The 22123-nt window shown below is 31.5% G+C and overlaps 2 protein-coding genes and 1 long non-coding RNA gene across 4 annotated transcripts; all 3 read left to right on the forward strand.

Annotated features, from left to right (window-relative positions):
- The first annotated feature begins 2160 nt into the window (after nucleotides 1-2160).
- On the forward strand, nucleotides 2161-4354 carry LOC123910085. Its single transcript, XR_006810125.1, has 2 exons — nucleotides 2161-2305; nucleotides 4122-4354. It is a non-coding gene; the product is annotated as an uncharacterized LOC123910085 (long non-coding RNA).
- A 7293-nt stretch (nucleotides 4355-11647) lies between these two features.
- On the forward strand, nucleotides 11648-17505 carry LOC123905979. Of its 2 annotated transcripts, XM_045955796.1 has the most exons (11): nucleotides 11797-12082; nucleotides 12190-12314; nucleotides 12900-13041; nucleotides 13130-13411; nucleotides 13498-13645; nucleotides 14418-15368; nucleotides 15509-15747; nucleotides 15849-15922; nucleotides 16006-16050; nucleotides 16618-16726; nucleotides 17154-17505. In XM_045955796.1, the coding sequence occupies exons 2-11, from the start codon at nucleotides 12259-12261 to the stop codon at nucleotides 17175-17177; spliced, it is 2070 nt and encodes a 689-aa protein (XP_045811752.1). In that variant the 5' UTR covers nucleotides 11797-12082; nucleotides 12190-12258; the 3' UTR covers nucleotides 17178-17505. The 2 variants fall into 2 exon arrangements, with proteins under 2 accessions (XP_045811753.1, XP_045811752.1); XM_045955797.1 differs by lacking the exon at nucleotides 16006-16050 and having other exon boundaries at nucleotides 11648-12082.
- A 1735-nt stretch (nucleotides 17506-19240) lies between these two features.
- On the forward strand, nucleotides 19241-21154 carry LOC123905980 (glucan endo-1,3-beta-glucosidase 11-like). Its single transcript, XM_045955799.1, has 2 exons — nucleotides 19241-19419; nucleotides 19895-21154. Exons 1-2 carry the CDS (start codon nucleotides 19356-19358, stop codon nucleotides 20890-20892), a joined length of 1062 nt encoding a protein of 353 aa, XP_045811755.1. The 5' UTR covers nucleotides 19241-19355; the 3' UTR covers nucleotides 20893-21154.
- The last annotated feature ends 969 nt before the right edge of the window (nucleotides 21155-22123 follow it).

Here is a 22123-nt window from a genome sequence, read left to right on the forward strand (position 1 = left end):
AATTTTTCAACATTATAATATAAAATAGCGTATAACAATTAACATTGACTATTTAAAAACACAAAAGAAAAAAAAATAAACTACTACTATTATTCTATTTTTCTTAATAATAATACTCTTTTTTAACAAATTTTTAATAATAATACTAGTACTTTGTGAAAAACAAACTGTCTTCTTGACATGAAAATGAAGTAATTAATATTTTTTAAAAAATGAAGTATTTAAACTGGTACAAAATCAATCAGTTATTAATTAAATTCTTATTTTATATTCAACGATTTATTTTAATAGCCGAAAAATAAATTTAAAGATAGGGATGACAATGGGTAGGGTACTATAGTACCCATCCCCATACCCGTGGATTTAAAAAATACACGTACCCATCTCATACCCGCGTGGGTAACAACTTTTGCCCCCATCCCATACCCTATGGGTACCTAGGTACCCATACCCGTACCCGTTACCCGCATTTTTACTAAAAATAAATTGATCAATTATAAAATATCATATAATTTTAATAGAATTAAAAAAATTTCAAAAATTTTAATATTGACTAATGAAAATTATAAACAAAATTATTACTATCTTTATGTTAAAGTTCATATTTATGTTAAATATTCACATTATTTTTATATTATGTTATAAATAAATATTTTTATTAACAATATGTAATAGTTTAGTAGAGTTGTATTGTTTTAAATTGATTTCCATATATTATAATATAATAATATAAATAAAATAAATAAATATATATTATGCGGGTATGGGGCGGGGTGGGTACTAAGGTACTCGTACCCGCACCCATACCCGTTAATTTTTGCGGGTAATTACCTATACCCGTGCCCATACCCAAAATGCGGATTTTGACCCTACCCATTGTGGGTAATTTTTGCGGGTACCCTCAGTCAAATTGCCATCCCTATTTAAAGATAAATTTATAATCTAAAGAATCTCCAACAACTTGCATCATGTATGGGTTTAGTTTTCTACTTTTCCATGCCCTTATCCCAAAATTAATGAAGTCATTTGCCAGTTTGATTCCAAATGAACTTTCAGTGTGATGTGTTTTTTCTGTTTTCAGTGTGATGTGTATGACGATAATTGATTATATTAAGTGTTATGTGTGATTGAAAAAATAATAGTAGAGAATATATTGAAAAAAAAATAATAGCATGAAATACATCGGAAAATAAATGCACTGTAAACCGATTAAAGTATTCGATCCAAACTGATTAGTTTGGTTGGGTTTCTATAATAATATATTTTTTACCGATTCATACTTTATATACAGCACAATGAGAAGTGAATAACTAATAGCAAAATTACAAGAGACATTGGCTCTGTTTAGTTAAAATAAGTTATAAGTTAGTTGAAAATTTTGCTTATAGTTGATATGTTGATAGCTAATGATTGATAATTTATAAGCTCAAAAACTAATTGAATGAAATTAAAGTTTTTGACAAATTTAACTGTTATAAATACCAAATGACATAAAAGTACATAGTTAGTGGGTAGTTATTATATTTTTAAAAAAAAGAAATAATAAATGAAAATGAGATTGATAAAAATGGGATAAAATGTAAAAGCTATAAGCTCGTACGCTACTTGAAATAACATCTCAAAAAAAACGCTACAAGCTAATTAAATATAAGCATGTTACCAAACACGCCAATTTTTATCAAACAAGCTTATAAACTAGTCCAATAAACTATAAGCTAGCATTTGAGATTATAGCTTATAACATTTTACTATTTTTTTTTTCCATTTTTTGTAACGCCCCAAAATTTAGGATTCATTTTATTTAATTTAGTTGTTGTGGTGTTGATTGACGATGTTTATGTGGTGTTGATTGACGGTGTTTATTTAATTATTTTGTGACGAATAATTAAATAATTGTTAGATAAAAATAATGACGTTGCTAATTAGAAAATAAATGAGTAGAATAATGTTGGTGAACTAAAATAAAAGAAAAGAAAAAGAAGTAGAAAAATTAGATAATGAGGTGTTGAGAGCAAAGAGGAGAGGGGGTGTGAATAAGATAGTAGTAAAAATAAAAATAAAAGAAAACCATGATTTTAATTTTAATAAATTCACTTTAATTGTATTAAAAAGTTTGTTTCTTAGAATTAAGTGGTTTAAAGTGGGTAAGGTTAAGAAGAGTTAGGATAGTGATACAAACAAGAAAACAAACACACAAAAAATAGTGCTAGTGGGTGAGAGAAAAGAGAGAGAGCTCATGGGAGAGTGAAGAGAAGCAAAGGAAGGAAAAACTTAACCTCAATTTACAGAGTTCACTACAATCCAAGTAAGGGAGCTTTATACTCTTGAAAACTCTGAATTCAATAGACATACTTTGTATTGATTATGTATGTGCTTAAGTTGTTGTTCTTATACTTCCTCCTACCATTATGTGATGTTGTTGTTGTTGTTTTTGTATCAATACTTATTCTTAATTTCGATTTCATAATTTGTTATGATAATATTTTTATGCTTTTGTTGTTGCTGCAATTCGTGTTCCGATGTTGAGTAAAATAAAACCATGGATTTGTGTTGTTCTTGAGAAATTCAAATAAGGAGGTTTTTGGGATTTTGATGATAATTCTAAAGAAACATTTCATAACGTGTTGAGCATCAAATATGATTCTAAGGCAATTCTAGGATTTTTCTAGATTGAGAGAATGTCAAAACCGAAGCTTTTGAACAACCATAATGGAGTTTTTGTGTAAAAATTCGTGTGAAGCTTTTGTTATGTAAAACATTTGATTCGAGTGTCTTTTCTAAAAATAAATACCGGGTATCTTTCTAAAATTGAGTGGGGATCAAAACGGTATAAAGATTGTTGTTTTTCGTTGAGGAATGAGAGAGAACGAGTCGGGTCGAGGAACCGGGTCGAGCGACCCGTTTTGCAGGGAAACGGGTGAAGGAGATGAACAGTGCGCGAGTGGCCTCGCCCACTCGCAGCACCGGCTCGTGAGGGCGCGTGTGAGCTCAGGAGAGTTCGAAATATTTTTATTCTTTTTTCATAAAATAGTAAATAATTTTATTGAAATTTTGGTACCTCTTTGGTAATTTTTGGACACTCGTAGCTATTTTTAATTAATTATTTGGAGTAAAAAGGTGATTAAAAATATTATAATCTTGTGAAAATTTCCCAAAATTTTATGAAGGGTATTTTAAATATTTTGGAACCCTCTGGTATACCTCACTCTCCCTGGTTTTATATGCTATTAAGATTTGAATTTATTTCTTAATTTTTATTAATTAAATTGACTTAAAATTCATACGTTTCGTCGGTAAACTAAATCAAGATGATTTGGGTTATGAGTACTGTTAAAAAAGAGTAATAGGTTGTTGTTTTGGAGAGGAGTGAATGATTAATTAAGTTATGAAGTTTTAGTTGGTGTTGTAATCGAAGTTGCTAATAATTGTTGTGTATCGGCGTTGTTTTAAGTCGTTGCTCGTTGATAGTAATTGTGTTGTTTGAATTGCCGTTTCGTTGAATAATGATGTTGAGTTACGTGGTTATAACGATGTTGAATTATCTATTTTAATGATGTTGGAGTTCTGCCGAAATTATGATGTTGTAATTGTTATTGTTGTAGTTGCTTATGGATATTGTTTATTGATGTTGTTATAATGATGATGAAGTTGTCTATCGAAGTTGTTAAATGATGTTGCCTATTGACGTTGCTTATTATAACATGACATGCATTCATTCATATGTCTAATGACGTTGCTTATTGAAGTTGTATAAATGATGTTGAAAATGACGTTGCCTAATGAAGTTGAAAATGACGTTGCTTATAATGTTGATCCTCTATGATGTAAAACTAGAAATGACGTTGCTATTGGTACCACATGCATGTAGCGAGTCTAGGCGCATTGCATGCATTTTAATTATATTTATTTATTTAAATGTTGTTGTTATTTCTCTTTAGTTAATTAACGATTGATGATTGTGGTTGACTGATGAATGTGCGTGGTCATCCGCTTAGGTGGTCTTGTTGTTGTTTATGATGTTGTTAGTTATTGCATTGTTTTAATTCAGTTACTTTCTTGATGTATTTTGACTCACCTTTACATTCCCCCTTCTGGCTTGGCCCTACGGTGTGCAACCGTAGATTTTCAAGTAGGATACGAATCATAGATGGTGTGTTCGGATCGCTGTTGCTTTGCTATTTATTTGGAGTCGCTCTGTTAGGATGTTGTTGGGAGAAACTTTTATTTAATTATGTTGTTAAATTTTTATAACAATTGAACTATGTCACTTGATTCGGTATTTTCAATTCGGACTTTGAAACTTATATTATTTTTGTATTTTCCGCTGCATAATTTTTAATCATTTGAGGAATTAGTTAATTGGAGTAAGTGTGACATCCTTATTAAATAAATGAAATTAATTTTTTTGAAAATAAAAATAAAGGGGTAAATTAAGGGTGTTACATTTTTAACCTTTGGTTTAATTTTATTATTTTTTACAAAACAAAAAACTACCCACTAAAGAAAAAAATTACCGACTAAAAATACATGTGATTTTATATTTATTAGGGTGGCAAAATTGGTCCAACTCGCCGGATTGACCCACTTACCCCGCCATTTTTGGCGGGCTGGGCCTTAATTGAGCACGACCCCTTTAGTTGGCCCGCCGCGCCAAACTCGCTTAAAAGCAGGGCGAGCACGGGGTGGGATGGACGAACCGCGAGGTACATAAAAATATAAAATCAATTTTTTTAGTAAGAAATAGAATAAGATGGTCAAACCCAATAAAACACAACACTTATTTAAAGTAAACTATTTTAAAGACACGTGTATTTGCACGAGTCTATTGACTTTTGTTCTATATTTAAGTTTGTCATTATATTAAGGTAGAAAATTAATCTATTATTAATATATTAAAATCGATTACCATCAAAGTTACTAATTTATCCTTATTACTTTTAACCATGTTGTAGGTTTTATATCCTTCATTGTAATTTCACTAAAAAAAACAAAAAAATAAAAATATAGAGAAAAAATATAAGATAAATACAAAAAAAAAATGATATGCTTAAAAATAGAAACAAAATAGATTATAGATTGAAACAAAACACAACAATCTATTTGGAATGATGTACCTCTTGTGATTAAAGATAGTTTTGAGGCGAATAGACTTGGTAAACCCTTCTTTAGGGTGGTGCATTTTTAGGGAGGTTTTGGCCTAGTCTGTAACACCCAAACCCATTATTTATATATTTCTACCTTTAGTAAAATCTTTTTCAAAATACGCAACGGAAAGTAATGTTTGATATTATAAAAGTTGTGGTTCGAGTATTACATTCTTCAATCAAAATAATACTAATGTAGTTAATTAGTAAAAATACTTGTTTATACAAATCTTAAATCAAAATAATGTATGATACATATAAAACCCCTTTTCCCGTGTCACAATCAGAGCGGAGCTTCACTAAAGACTCGAACAACGAAACACACATAACCTGTAAAATCTGGACCCCCAACGGTCCAGCACATAACACATAAAAGAGAGTTAGACAACATACTCAAAATATACAAGTGTAAGTAAACTTATACTTAAACACTTCATCAACATTCATGCATATTCATATATCATGCATATACTTCATTTATAAGCATACATCATCAATCATAATTCACAATATATTGAAGCCAATTACAATTAAAATCATCGGACAATCAACACATACCACAAGTCTAACACACATAGACAATTATCACAAATTTCAAACATATGTGTCACATATCAAATATCAAATAATGTACACATATCCTAATGCAATCTAATGCCACAATCTTCATGCTATGTCCCCTAGAGATATCTAATGCATGTGGTACCATCGTCTTTATTAGAGTATCTCACCTCTAATATTCGTCTTTATCGGATAAATATAATCCGATATTCGTCTTTATTGGAATATCCAATATACAACAACAATTCATGAATGCATGTATATGTTTTTCATGAATTCACTCACAATCATTTTAATTAGCATTAAGCTCGTCATTTATAAATGTGGAACACTATCCAACATTCCGTCTTTATTAAGATAACACTATACCTTAATATATGTCTTTATCGAATAACATAATTCGATATCCTTCTTTATTAGAATAACATAATCCTAATATCCTTCTTTATTAAGTTGATTAACACCTTAATATACTTCTTTTGACATTTAAACAAACATCATCAACACAATCAACAACAATTATATTTCACACATATAATCAACAATTATCATCACAATACAATTAATCATGGTTATAAACACCTAATTGTATGTTAGAATACCCTAATCACATGTTACAAGTGTCTAATTACACTTACATTCATCAACAAAAATTGTTGACACAGAGGCCTTCGCTGAGCGAAGGCTCAGCGAGCATCAGCGAACAACGCCAGGAAGTCACTGACTCATGGCGAGCAGTAGCGAGCCTCAGCGAACTATTCGCTTAGCGAAGGCTCAGCGAGCCAAAGCGAACCACACCAGTAGATCACCTGCTCGTGGCGAGCTGCAGCGAGCTGTGGCGAGCTGTTCGCCACACGTTCGCTGAGTGAAGACCTAGCGAGCGCCTTCTGTCAGGATAGTTCAAAACCTGCGTTTTCCACACCAAATCACCCAAAAATCTCATTTTTCATGTTATAAATCCCAAAAGAGTTTGTATTCAAGCATAACAAACATGGATAAACACAAAAGGACAGTTCATTTCTCAGATCTACATCATAAACATCGAAAAAGTAAAGATTGAACACTTTTTCATCAAAACTCTCAAGAACACAAAGTTCTTGAGTTTAATCTTTCATAAACTCGTTTTTAACCATTAATTCCGTTCATTAATCATGTTAAAAGCATGTTAAACATATTAAGAACCTTAGGAACGATTTCCATCAAGAAAATCCGTTCTAAGCTAAAACGAAAATGGGGTGGAGGAAGTTCGGGTGAGGAGAAATCGACATTCTCCCCTTCCTCGAGTCACCCACGAATATGAAATCTACTCTCTTACCTTATTCGAAGAAAAACTCGAAGATTTGCTCTTGAATCCCTTCACTTCCTCTTGCCCTAGCTCCTGAGCTCTCCCTTCTCACTTCCTCCTTCACAATTGTTGAGAAAATGAGACTTTCTCTCTCTAATGGGCTATAAATAGCGCCCCCCTCTCATGAGACAAGGCCCATTGGGCCTCAAGCCCACTAACTTGGCCCAACTCGCGTTAACTCTCACTAACTCGCGCGTTAACTAAAACTCTCGATAAATAACTTAAAGTTACTATCTTACTTAAAAGCCACGTCACCAAATAATTAAACACTTAAATAGTGAATAATAAATTTGGGTCGTTACATAGTCCCCCTCCTTTTTTTTATAATCTCTTTTTGCTACTTCTATATTTTAAGTTTTGATGAGGTAGCTCTTTGCTTCTCCTCTTTTTGTTTAAAAAAAAACACAACAATCTATACTCATAAAAATAGCAACAAAACAGATTACAAGCCCGTTTGGATTAACTTATTTTTGAGCTTATGCAAACAGCTTATGCAATTTTTATGTATTATTATAAGATATCATAAAACCTAATTTATATTGCATAAGCTGTTTGCATAAGTTAAAAAATAAGCTAATCCAAACGGGGCCTAATAATATCAACTGAATAATTTATTAAAAGAAAAAGTCAATAAAAAAATTATAGAAAAAATAAGATGAATATGCATAAAATTAGGAATATACAAAGAAATAGAAACATAAACAATATTTTTCATTAAAAAAAATAAACAATATACTATTAACTATGTAATAATATAATATAATAATAATAATAATAATAATAATAATAATAATAATAATAATACAATAAAGTTAATTACTATCAAATTTACTAAACTATCCTAAATATTCCTAATCAAATTTCTAATATTTTATTAAAAAATATACACGGGACTATTATATGTAACGGATACATAAAAAACTGAATAAATCATTGATAATTATAATTAAATTTATTCATTTAATAAGTTTTACATAAAATAGCACAAAAGTTTCACTTATATTTTAACAATATTATATAACAAATTTTTTGTTATGAATAATAAGTCCGTACACATGAAGATGTTAAAATGATGAGATACGACTCAATTTTCTTGCGAAAAGAAAATGATGAAATACAAATATTTAAAGTTTGATTTATTGTATAAGAGTATTAATAAAAGTTTGTCATTGATATATATACTAGTTGAAACAATCTGGGTGCATATGGTATAATCGCCTCAGTGAATATTTGTTAAAAGAGATATGCAAAAATGACTCCATTTGTCCATGTACTCCCTCCGTCCCAAATTATAAGGGAAAAATGTTCATTTTTTTTGTCCCAAATTATAAGAGAAAAAATCATTTTCAAGAATATTTTTTCCTTATTTTCATAAAATTAAATGCAAACTGCATTTAATTTATTCTCTCTCTCATTTTCTCAATAAACAACAACCAATAAAATTGTTTTTACATCTTCCTAATGCAACTTATTCCAAGAAAAACTCGCAAAAACATACTTTAAATTCTCATGTTTTACTTTTTCTTAATAAGTGTAATTTTTTTATTTTCCCTTATAATTTGGGATGGAGGGTGTATCTTAAAAAGATTTGGAAAATAATTTACTATAATTGTCGTGTATGTTGAATATTAATTGGAACTCCTTAAGAGCTTCAAAAAACTATAGATTGCTTAAAGAAATAATTTGAGATGAAGGACTTTTGAAAGACCAAGTTATGTCTGGGATTACCAATTGAGTATTTGAATAATGAAATTTTTTTGTGCATCAAGAAGCATATTTTTCAAAAGTGTTAACATGGACAAATCTCATCAATTGTCTACTTCAATGATTGTTCGATCACTATATATGAAGAAAAACCATTTCATACCTCGAGAAGAGCATGAAGAAATATTTAGTGTTGAAGTACCTTGTGTAAGTGACATTGGAGCAATAATTTACCTTGCTAATTATATATACACGTCATGATATTTTATTTTCTATTAATTTATTATTATCAAAATATAATTCTTCACCTACATGAAGATATTGGAACGAAGTCAAACATATACTTTGTTACCTTAAAGGTAAATGGATATGAGTTTGTTTATTTAAAAGTACCAAAATTAGAATTAACAGATTGTGCAGATGCAGGTTATTTGTCAGATCCTCATAATAGTATATCAGAAACAGGTTATTTGTTTACATGTGGAAGTACAACAATTTCATGAAGATTTGTGAAGCAACGTCATCAAATCATGCAGAACTCTTAGCATTACATGAGACGAGTCGATAATGTATTTGGTTGGGGTCACTAATTCAACACAATTATGGTTTATCTGCGATGAATGGTGATATAACAATTCAGCAAATTTGTTCGTCTGAAAATTTTTCAGCTTTTCACAAAGTCACTCCCAAGTAGAATTTTTGAAACTATTGGTCTTCGTCGTCTTAAAGATGATTGTATGGCTGAGGAGGAGAAATTAATACATATACCGTGTAAAAGATGTTGTACTCTTTTTCCTTCACTAGATTTTTTTTTCCACTAGGTTTTTTCTAGTAAGGTTTTAATGAGGCACATCCTCGATGAACATCCAAGGGGAGTGTTATGAATAATTATGTTATAGTGGATGTCCATCCTTGGTCATTCATGTTCCTAAACTCCCATTAGTGGATGACTTGTTAAGTGACCTTTGATTTTTCACTTACTTATTTGTATCCTATAAATAAGACATGTTATAGTGTAAATACACACAGATGAAGAGAATAATACAAAACTTTCATATTCTCTATCTCTACTCTCTAGCTATTTTGGTTTATTTCTAACATTTTAAAATATTTATTTTAAATAAATTTTTTACCATAATATAATGACAAACTTAAATATCGAATAAAAGTCAATGACTCGTGCGAATGCACAATTCTTTAAACTAGTTTACAATCAAATATTTAAAAACTTGTTATATAATATTGTAAAAATATAAGTGGAATTATTGTGTTTTTTCTTGTAAACGTATTTTTTCCATATTTTTTTTATTGGCTAATCTTTCTATAATCTTTTTATTGGTTTTTTTTGTTCCTATTTTTATGCATATAGATTGTTCTGTTTTGTTCATATCTATAATTTGTTTTTGTTCCTATTTCTAAGCATATCATCATTTTTTTTCTTTTGAACAAACAAAAATGAAATATATTAATAATGAATGTAATTACACGGTCAACACAAACCAAACAAATATTATTACACAAAAGACTTAACGACCACCCAAACAAGTGAGAGGGTCCGTCCACCACTTTACACCAATATTAACATAACATGCTTGTAATTACCGACTCGAGTGTGATTTAACTTTATCTAACATCTGGTGAACGATAGTTTCTTTTTGCCCTAAAAATTCTTTTGTATTTATTTTATATTATTTTTATATATATTTTTTTTTAGTGAAATTACATCTGACCAACATCTCATAGGTGGTTCACATTTTTTCCCTATTCACACATAGCGAAACATTTTCTTGATGATTAGAGTGACTGCATACGTGTTTATAAGTATATATATGTTAATTAACTTATAATATAGTACTTATATATGATAATATTTACATTTATATTTTTTTAGAAAAATACGATAAAAATAAGACATATGAATAATAAATTTAATCAAATGAAATTTTATAAAATGGGATAGGGTAGTTAATAAACAAAGACCTTTTGTATTCAAAATCGAAATTCTTCACGGAAGAAAAAATTTCTATCGACATGGCAAACAAAAAAGGACAAAACTTATATACAGTACCATAGGTACTGTTTTTACTGTTCTCCAATTACATCTATACACGTGTATTTTATTTTTTTTCAATTTTAACGTCGTGACCCTTCTGTTTGTTTAATCAAACCCAGTTGAACAGGATCCACATAGCTGGACAGAAATAAAGCAGCCATGCCGCTGCAACTTGCAATCCTCACCCCTCTGATGTGTTTGTTTTCACCCAAGTCATCTTTACCATGGAGCATTCTTCATTATTCAACCGTTTCATCCAACAAAACAAATTCCAAAAACTCTACTTGTTTTTTTGTTATCACAGGAAATCAATGTATAAATTTTCATAAGAAAACCACTACCAAAGGACCAAAGTTGCTGTTTGACGGGTAATCAGTTTCATGATGAAAACCAGATCCACCACCATCGAGGAAAGGTTAGATCTACATTTAACTGATTGTTCCGACGATGACCCGGCAAATCTCGTCCCGAGAAACCTCCGACACGATGTAATTCACAGAACAGAACCACTATGGATTGTATTCGTTGCCGACATCACAATAAAAGAAAATGAGACAACAATTGACGCATGGAGATTGGAGATAATGGAGAAGTGGGGTAAAACAAGAAACAGAGGAATGTGATTGGAACTCAAACGGCGTTAAAATTGAATATAAAATAATACACGTGTATAGATGTAATTGGGGAACAGTAAAAACAGCACCTATGGTACTATATCTAAGTTTTGTCCAACAAAAAATAGCAAAATTAAAATCAACAATTCCTGTGGGACCATTCTAATAAACAATAATCCGCGTGCCACTTCATATTAATGAGTCTTTAATTAATTAATTTATTGTTAACCAACCTCACACTCCTTCAATGCTTTCTTCGTTCCATCCCTCCCTCCATTTTCACGTTTTCGTTTCTATTGCGACATCATATTATTACCATTTTACCCTTCCCACCACCGCCTCTTTTTTTGTCCCTGCTTCTATTTTTAATGTTTTTTTAACAACACAAACATATTACCAAAAATCGAAAAAAATCAATAAAAGAAAAAAACGAACGTGTCTTTGAAGTTCAACCACTTTCTCTCTCTCGCTCTCTCTCTCTGAAACGAAATTGAATGAATTTGGCAAAATCGCCAACAGAAATTCGCTGACACACGTTGAAACCTCTCTGTGCAACGCATTAATTCTTCTTCTGCCATCTTTCTCTCTGTTATGAAGTTACTCGGTGCTTGTTGCTTCATCTTCAAACTTATCTCATGGAATTTCAATTTCAATTTCTCAGGTCTTGTTTCTAAATCATCAGAGAATTCATTCCTCAATCAATGAATGCATTGTATAAAGAGTGGTGAATATTTGTTTATTGTAATTGTTTTGGGGAATTTGAAACAGGTGCTAGTGCAAAATTTGGACAAGGTTTTGGTCATACTAAGAAAAGCTTTGAGGTTGTTTTTTCTCTAGATGGGGAAATGTGACCATGGACGCTGCATTTTTCCTCTTACAAGCTTGCAAATTGGGTATTTCTCTTTTCCTTTCATCATTATGTTATGTATGTATGTGTGGTGCAGATGAAATGTTGTTGTGAAATTCATTGTTGATTGAATTTGACTTTTAATTTATTCATTTATTTATTTGTTATTGGGTTGGATTTTATTGGATAATGCGTTTATTTGTTTATTTATTTGAAAAAAATGATTTCAGATGTGAAATTTTTTGTCATCAAAAATTTAATTGGGTTTTGTTTCATTGATGAGCTTGGTGATTAATGATTATTACTTATTAGTTTTAAGTTTGTGGATTATGGTTTAAAGGAATTTTGCTGCTTTCTGTTTTCTCAAGATGCAATCAAAGTCACTTTGGTCTTTATTAGTTTTCAATTATAGCTACTTTCGGTTATAGTGATTTAATGATTCATCACATTATTTCTAGAAAGTTTTCTTTGATTGTAAGTAACAAAGTTTATGACCCTAAGTTACCGGTGTTATTTGTACATGTTTACTGTGTTTACATTAATCAATAATGCTAAGTTACCGGTGTTATTTGCGCGTTTCTGTATTTCTCATACTGATCCAATAAATTCATCTTTGTGATGTATTTTGCAGAGACTTGCAATCCTATTTTGCAGATCTTAGCATTTTCCTCGGAAATGATAGTAAAAAAATGTATATTTTTGTTGACAATAGACCATGGGTGAGAGATCTTGGCTCACGGGGAGCACACATTTGGCAGTTGATGGTTACCAAGGTTGCTAAATATGCCACAATCATTTGAAGTAATTTTCTTTTAGGTTTTGTTCTAGGCTAAATGTTATATCGTTTTTGTTTATTTGCAGTCAAGGTTATCTCCTTTTGCGTACAGCAAAAATCGAAGAGAAAGAAAAGAAGGAAAGGATGTTTGTTCTCAACCAAGCACAAGTGAACCAAAGAAGTTTTTGAGATGGTTCACATTGGTTGAAGCAGTAATGTCCCCAAGAAAGAGAGTGTTATTGCCAGTGAAAAACCTAAGGAATTCTTTGCAATTCAGCAGTGAACTACATAGAACTCTGTGTGGGTTTATTGTATTTGAAGTCGCATGGACCGATGTACGTGGTATCAACTACTTTAACGAACTCCAGGTACTGCAATCTCTTTAACAAGCTTGTTAATTTTTCAGTTTACTGTCTGTACTGTTATTTATTGATTTATTTCGTTTATTTTTCAGACTGATACATCGCTGGCTATAGAAGCTAAAATTATGAAAAGATGGGAATTTGACAATATTGCTCAGGCTGCAAGCTGCATGTCTTCATGGTTCTCAGGAACACTTTCCGAACAGCTACTTTTGAAAGAGCACCTGGATTCTGCCTCAGGTACAGGGATTCCCATCAGCTACTTTTGAAATATTACATCTAAATTTAGGATAGCCTTTGGTAAGAAGGTTCTAGTTGTCTCTAGCTTTTACATTTCCGGTGAGAGCAGAAATATACATGTGAATTGAGAGATACACATCTATCTCAACGTGCAACACATCTCATGAAAAATTGCTATATATGATTTAATTAGTTAAAAGTTTGGGTGGATAAGACCCCAGCATAGGGGGGAGAGACATTGCCTATTTTAAGTGTTACAGAGAGTAGGGGCTGAGACTAGCACAGTCTGACTTTTATCCCAAAAGCTTAGGGGCTGTTTACTTTGTGAAAACATTTTCTGTTTTCATTTTCTAAAATATGCGCTCATTTTAACTTGCTAATAAGAAAAGATGTGAGCTCGTAAAATGAACAATTGTGATGGAAAGAAGAAGAAGAAGAAAGGCTAGTTAGACATACGCATTTTTTAAAATAATGAAAACAATATTTGGGCATTTTCATTGTTTCCTAAAAATACGCACAATTGTTAACTTAAGAGTTTAGTATCCCCTTATTAGCAAGTAAAATTAACAATAATTTTAGGAAATGATAATCGAAAACCTTTTCACAAAGTAAATGGGCCCTTAGTTTACTATTGTATTCTCTTTCCAAACATAGCTGGTTGTAGAGATTTTTGTATCTTACATGGTGTAAACTAGAGGCTGCATTGATTCTTTAGTTCAGAACAAAGATGAACTTTCAATGAACATTTCTTCTTTATGTGCAATTTTGACAGGGGAAATATTTTACGATGCTTGTCAATTTTTTTCTGAGAATGTATCCATTGATGATGATGACGATAACATCTGCAATAATACCGCAACTTTTGAAGATAGTATGGGTACCACAACTGGAGCATATTCCAATGATGCTGAAGAGACAAGTGACATGCTGCACACACCTCCTCCTTCTGGGCCTAATAAGAGAAGAAAATTAATGAATTCTTTTAGTTCCGAAGTTGATGTTGATAGCTATTCAGAAGCTGAAATTGATAACTCATTGAATTGCTCTCAGAGGTCTAGCTCTGCTTCTGATGATAGCGTTGAAACCACTCAGTATAGTGATGCCCTACTTTCATTTAGGTTTAATGATCATGACCTCCCTTTCAAATTTAGGGACGTTATTGTATCTGACCTGCGATTGCTTACTTTGTTAGAGGCTGGTCTTCCATCTTGGGTTATCTTCCTTCAGTCATATCCAGTGTTATGCAATATTTATCGTCCTTGGATGTGCCCGCTTGCAAGACTGTTATATGTTTTGATGTCATTTGTTACTGTCCTCATTGGATTCTATGATTTATACAAAAATGTTCCAGTTCTCAAGGCAACCGCATCTCGTATATGTGGGCCGCTTTTTGATTGGATTGAAACTTGGGAGATGGTTTCGAGGGTCAAATACTTAGGGACAATGTTGTTTCTACATAACTTCCAGAAGGCTGTTAGGTGGTTTCTTGCCATTACACATACCACACGATCCTTTTTTTCAGTTCTTATTCAACCTATTGTACAGTCATTGGTGGCGATTTTTGGATTTCTTCTCCCAAGCTTAAATATTTTGTTTGACATATTAGAAAGCATATTTTCTGTCATTTGGTTTGGGATTGAGGCTTCTTGCAATTTAGTCGGAGATGTGGTGGAGCTATTCTTTTTGCCACTGTGGTTTATCATCAACATTGTTTGGAGGATTGGTAGGTCATCATGTGTTTTGGACTTCTAGTGCTGTCTGTTATTTTTTAAATTTTCCTTGCTTTTTCCAACATAAATAATTTTGATCTGATATACAAGCTATACTAATTACTGGCATGTTCTTTTCTTCCATGTACTGCAGCTACTTGTGTCTTATATCCTCTATTTTGGATTGTCTGGGAATTTCTATATGCTCCTGTTCGTCTAGTCCTGGCAATGTTCAGTTTTCTGGCTGTAATATGCACGCGCATTTGTAATATACTTGGAGAAGCATGGCAGTTTCTTAGCGGCATAGTCCAGTTGGCTTCATCTTCTGAAGCAACAGTCAGCAGTTATGAAGTTTCCATGTGGCGCTCTCTTTGGAATGATCTTTTTTCGCAGGTTGTAAGATGCCATATCAATGTTTTTTTTTTTTGGATGTTTGTGGCTTCATCAAAGACAGTATATCCTGATTGGTAGATTTTTTATACTTTCTTTTTCAGATTTTCAAAGCTCTCAAAAGCATACTATATGGGCTTGTTGCCTTTTTCACAGCCTGCAACAGGCATCGACTAAGGTATATTTTTATTGTATTCCTACATTGAAAGAGAATGTATCATTTCATGCTGGTTAAGTGATAATTGAATTTTTGCATTATAGCTTAAGAGGCCGTGTTATTAAGAAACTCATTGAGCAACTGAACAGGTAATTTTAATCATAAAATCATTATATTTAAGAGTAAAACATTGACATGAGATATTCGATATTAGAGTGATGTGTGCTTCTTTAATTGAATTTCAAGGAAACCCTTGTCATTTTGGTAGGATAGGGAAATTAGGATTGGAAGTGAAGCCGGTCATTGCTTTTAGATGTAGGGAATTTGGTCATTGCTTTAGATGTAGGGAATTTGTAAAAGTGGGGCATGAGGTTCATCTAAATGAGAACTGAGAAATCCAAATATAAATTTAAAATAGTATAATAATGTCTTTACCATTGTGTTGACTGTTGACAATGTATTATGACCATATAGTTGTCATAATACATTTGAAGAATAGTTAAGGGATTGATTCTATGTCAGTAGAAAGAGCCTTGTGCAGCTCACAAAAATTGATGTTAGAAAGTAGGATGATTGTATTCGGTGAATGAGTTAGGAATTGGTAAAATGAATCACACAACCATAGAGTTATGGTTAATTTACAATTATTTTCCATTTGTGAAAAGGCTGAATAAATATTTGTCCCTGACTTTTTAATTTGTCATTGTCATATGCAGCATCTATAATCATATACAGGAGTTTATCAAAAGATTATATCGTCCGTGCCAAAGATCACAGCAAGCAGATCTGACCGACAATAGAAAACCTTGTTTGACATTGGCTCTGGTGAGAACTGTTATATTGAGTTGAATGCTGTTTGTCGTGGAAAATTTTATGCTAATTCTTGTATAATAAGCTGTCACTATTCAGAACCTTGATCCATGTTGACCTGATATATAATTTTGTGGAAAATTGATAAATAAGCGGGTGAAAAACTCTCTCAACTGATTTTAAAATGGGATTGTTTTTCAATGCATCAAGCAAACCAAAATTGCTTCTGGAATATGTAGTTGCTTCTAATAAAGTTATAACATTGCTACATGTTGCTTTCTGTTAAATAGATTATAGGCCTAGATTATAATAAGACTCATTTTGCTTTGGTAATTTACAATGTGATTTTCTTACTGCTTCTATTGTGCAAATATATTTGATGGCATTCTTAAGTACTTCGGTGCTGCTTTGTATGGTCACTTATGTCGACTTCAATTTTCAGGTGGAAGAAAAGAAGAAAGTTTAGTTATCTATCAAGAGCACAAAAGCACAGTGTTTGGCCGTAAGGTGTTCTATCGCTAATTCAGCAACCTCGATACGATTACATTCAAAGAGTATGAAAGATTCTTTTACCATTTTGACAAATTTTGGTTATACTTGCCCCCCAAGTTCCATATTTTCTCTTACTATTTCTGAGGATTTGCATAGGCGAAGCTATCATATTCATATGTATATATGTATATGTACATGAAACTTGTAAATTTTGTCAAAGTAACTAATTCCTTCAATGTATATTCAAATGATTGTTTCTTGTACATCAATTTTGTATATTTTACAACCACACGGACACAGTATATAAATTTCGTTATTAAAGAATATTCAAATTGGATTACTGTTGATAAGCAAACACTTATAAAAAGTAGCTTTGTACCTGTCTTGTGTATTATCTGTGACAGATCCTTAATCAATTCCTAATTCGGTATGTCAAATAATTGTTTCATCAATTTGAATTCTTCCGATAGATTTGTTTTTTAACGAGGTTTAGTAATCATTTGAACTTAATTTCTTTATTAAACTGAGCATATTATTAGTTCTTCAAACTTTAACTCATCCTTGAATAAATTCAGTACTCCTTGAATCTATAATTTGGATTCATTGTGAAATTAAGATTTAAACTTTAGGTGGAATTATAGAACTAATCTTTGAATAATAACAAAATTAAAAATTTATATAAACACCAAGTATATGTTAATGTGTAATGAATGAATATATCCCCTAAAAAATAAAATAGGTCCAAGATGCATTAGTCAATTTTAAGTGATTAATACTGTCAAAAAAAAATTTAAGTGATTAATCATATTCTAGAATGATCTAGAAGAATGTTGAGTCATTGGTTAGTAAGGAGGGTTACCAATTGTTATGAACAACTTTTTGGTTGTTCATAACTTAAGGAGATAATTGCTAAAAATTACTAACAAATTACACTAATCTAAAATAACAAACTTCTTCATTCATTTTGCTTGCTTATTACATGCATTCAATACCCTTATATATAGCATTGGTAATCCTTTTTACTAACCAATGACTCACCATTCTTCTAGATCATTCTAGAACGTGATTAATCATCTAAAATTGACTAATGCATCTTGTGCCTATTTTATTTTCTAGGGCCTATATTCATTCATTACATAATGTTACTATCGGTTTGTTCTAAAACTTGGTCCATCCGATTTTTTTATAAGAAACAATCAATTTTTTACGTTCATCTAATAACTAATGTATTTAGTCTATAATATAAATTAAATACTAATTATTGAATAGACCTAAAAGTTAAAAATTTCTTATAAAAATGACTTGAGAGAGGATTTGTTAATTATCGATAAGCTTTCGCAAACTTGTAATTATTCAATAAATAATTCAATCAAGTATCAACAACCATGTACAGTATAATTTAATTTGCCAGCTCAAACTTATAGCAAAACAATCCAACGGTCGAATTATATATATATATATATATATATATATATATATATATATATATATATATAAAGTAGTATTGAGAGTAAAACAAAACGGTAAGCACCAAATAATCCAATTCATTCACTATTCAACAGAATATTGTATGGAATCCTTTCTCAAATTACTCGCCCGTCCCTAATTATAAATATTCTTTCAAATATAAAATTTGTTCATAAATATAAGTTTCTTTTCAATTATTTAGACACATTTATTATTACTTTTTTAAACATAACTTTATTTTGCATTGAAATACAAAAAGTCAACTACAAATATATCTTTTCAAAAGTAATTGTAATATCAAAACGTAAATGACACCACCAATTTTTCTTAATGCATGAAAAATTTCAATTGAAACTTATATTAGAGGACAGAGCATATTTTCATGCATATAATCACATGAATGTTTCTGACCGTCAGTGACTCCGATAACACATTTTCTTACTATAAAAAGCATATTTTCCTCGAATATCTTGCACCGGCAACTAGTACAAACATAAAACGGTCTTGTGTCCTTTTGGCCAATGTGTCCATCATCATCAGTGGGACCAACCAATCAAATCTAAATGTTTTTTCAGTATTTTCTTCTTTCTCAGCTCTAGACACAAAGCACCTTCTTCTTGTATAAAAGGAGTAATCACTCTCTCATCAAAATACACCAACAAACACTCATCCCTATCATCTCACAATGCATCGTATACTCATTCTGTCCATCCTTTTTTCCTGCTTCCTCTCATTTTCACTACTTGCAGGTTAATGCTTCCACTTCATCATCTTTAAATTAATGTATTTGTAGCACCAATATTTCTGATCAAAGATGTATCTAATGGTGTGGATAGTCCGATATTTGTCACATGTTAGTATTTGACACTGATTACATTTTCTCAAATATTATTACACGTGTCAGATGTTTGAGTGTCTATGTCAAATCCGAATTGTATGTCGTTGAAGTTGAAATTGTGATGGCATACAACCATACATTTAGGAGAGATTTAACCGTCTAGATTTAAATCAATTTAATCTTACTAAAATTATTTTAAATTAAGATTATTGCATGTAATATGAGTATTTGCTAAGCTACTTGACCCAAAAAATGTGTGTTTGCTTAAGTATTATTCTTATTTTATTTATTTTATTTTTCCAGAAAGAAGATTATTCTTACCTGTTTGATGTATTTATCAGATTCATAATGCTAAAGTTATTTATATCCATTTGTTAATTTTCCAGATGGTAATGCCATTGGAGTAAACTATGGTCGCATAGCAAACAACCTACCCTCAGCATTCAAAGTCGTTAAGCTTCTCAAATCACAAGGCATTAACCGGGTCAAACTATTCGACACCGACCCGGCCGTTCTTCTCTCCTTATCCGGATCCGGAATCAAAGTAACCGTCAATTTCCCAAACGAAAAACTCTTCTTCGCCGCCAAAAAACTCTCCTACGCCCTCACATGGCTCAACAAAAACGTCGTCGTTTACTATCCCAAAACCCTAATCGAATCCATCGCAGTTGGCAACGAAGTCTTCGTCGATCCACACAACACCACCAAATACCTCGTTCCCGCCATGAGAAACATTCACAAAGCTCTCACAATCAACAATCTCCACAACTCCATCAAAATCTCTTCCCCAATCGCACTCTCCGCTCTCGGATCCTCATATCCATCCTCAACCGGGTCATTCAAACCCGACCTCATAGAACCCGTTATCAAACCGATGCTAAATTTCCTCCGTGAAACGTCGTCGTATTTGATGGTCAACGTGTATCCGTTTTTCGCTTACGAATCAAACGCTGACGTAATTTCTTTAGATTACGCTTTGTTTCGTGAAAACCCGGGTAATGTGGATCCGGGTAACGGGTTAAAGTATTTCAACATTTTCGATGCACAAATCGACGCGGTTTTTGCGGCGCTTAATCGTGTTCAATACGACGACGTTAGAGTTGTTGTTAGTGAAACGGGTTGGCCTTCGAAAGGAGATAGTGATGAGGTGGGTGCGTCCCCACAGAACGCTGCTGCGTATAACGGTAATCTTGTTAAAAAGATTCTAAATAATGGTGGGACCCCTTTAAGGCCAAACGCGAATCTGACCGTTTATTTGTTTGCGCTGTTTAATGAGAATAAGAAAGTGGGACCTACTTCGGAGAGAAATTTTGGGATGTTTTATCCAGATATGAACAAGGTTTATGATGTTCCGTTTACTGTGGCTGGAGGACTTAGAGGCTAAGCTGAGGGATTTATTCATATTTTGTTTCTGTGTGATCAATTGGATTTATTCATATATATAGATTGTATAAGTAATGATAATCTTGGGTGTCAATTTGGTTGAGGTTGTTAGCTTAATTAATTTGGGAAATTCAATTTGTTTGTAACCAAAATTTCATTTTGCAGATATATTTTGAGATTGGATATTATTATTGTAATAAAAAAGTGGCAATTATAACGTGGTCTTTTAAATTACAAATGTTTGTAATTATTTAACCATTTAATTTTTTTTTTGGTTTCATTTTGATTTCTTAATTTATGAAATTGAACAATTTAGTCCCTTAAAATATGAATATTAAGTATTAACTATTAATTATTAAGATGTTTTGGTCTTTAATTAGAGGAATAAATTGTTTGAAGTTTGGTCCCTGAGACACTCCACTTATATTCATTTTTAAGGTGAATTTTTTAGTACTAAACTACTTGATAAAAAATATATTATTTGAAGTTTGTAACATAAATGATCAACGAGTGCCAACCATTCATATATAATGTCAAGGACAAAAATAAAGCAAAAAAATTTAAATTAAATTTAAAACGTTTGTAACTTAAGGGGCTAAAACATACTTAATAAAAGCACAAACCATCTAGGGGTCTATTTGTCTTCAAACAAAAAATTTAGGGGTCTATTTGATCCGCAAAATATTGTGTACGATGTTTGATGTAAAAAAAATATTATTTTGATATTTTAGACAACTTGTGCAGAGGACAAAAAGTCGTCTCATGGTTCAGTAGAGGACAAGAATCTATGTTTTTGTCGAGTACCATGACTCCAATTTGTCTAGTCCCGTAAACAGTTTTAAAATCAAACACAGTACAGCTCAAGTTGTCCTGTCACTTCTTTTTTAGTAGGTCAAATGCACCCATAAATGTAGATATATTGATTATTTTATAAAACATATCCCTTATTATTAACAACACAAATTAGCATTAGAATATGAAAATCAAACAACAAATACATTTAACATAAAGGGTAATTTTGTATTAAACATGCTCCCCAAAATATAGATCATGCTCTAATAGCCCGAATAACTTAAATACATATGCATTATGATGCGAAAGCTTTTTATTCCACAACAAATAAAATACTTTTTCACTCTTTAATATACTAAGAGATTTCACTCGGAAAAGAAAATGCTCCGTACTAATGGATTCAGCTCCATAACTCTGGGTTCTACAGTACAAGATATTGT

This window comes from Trifolium pratense, linkage group LG2 (assembly GCF_020283565.1).
Source record: "Trifolium pratense cultivar HEN17-A07 linkage group LG2, ARS_RC_1.1, whole genome shotgun sequence".
NCBI lineage: Eukaryota > Viridiplantae > Streptophyta > Magnoliopsida > Fabales > Fabaceae > Trifolium > Trifolium pratense.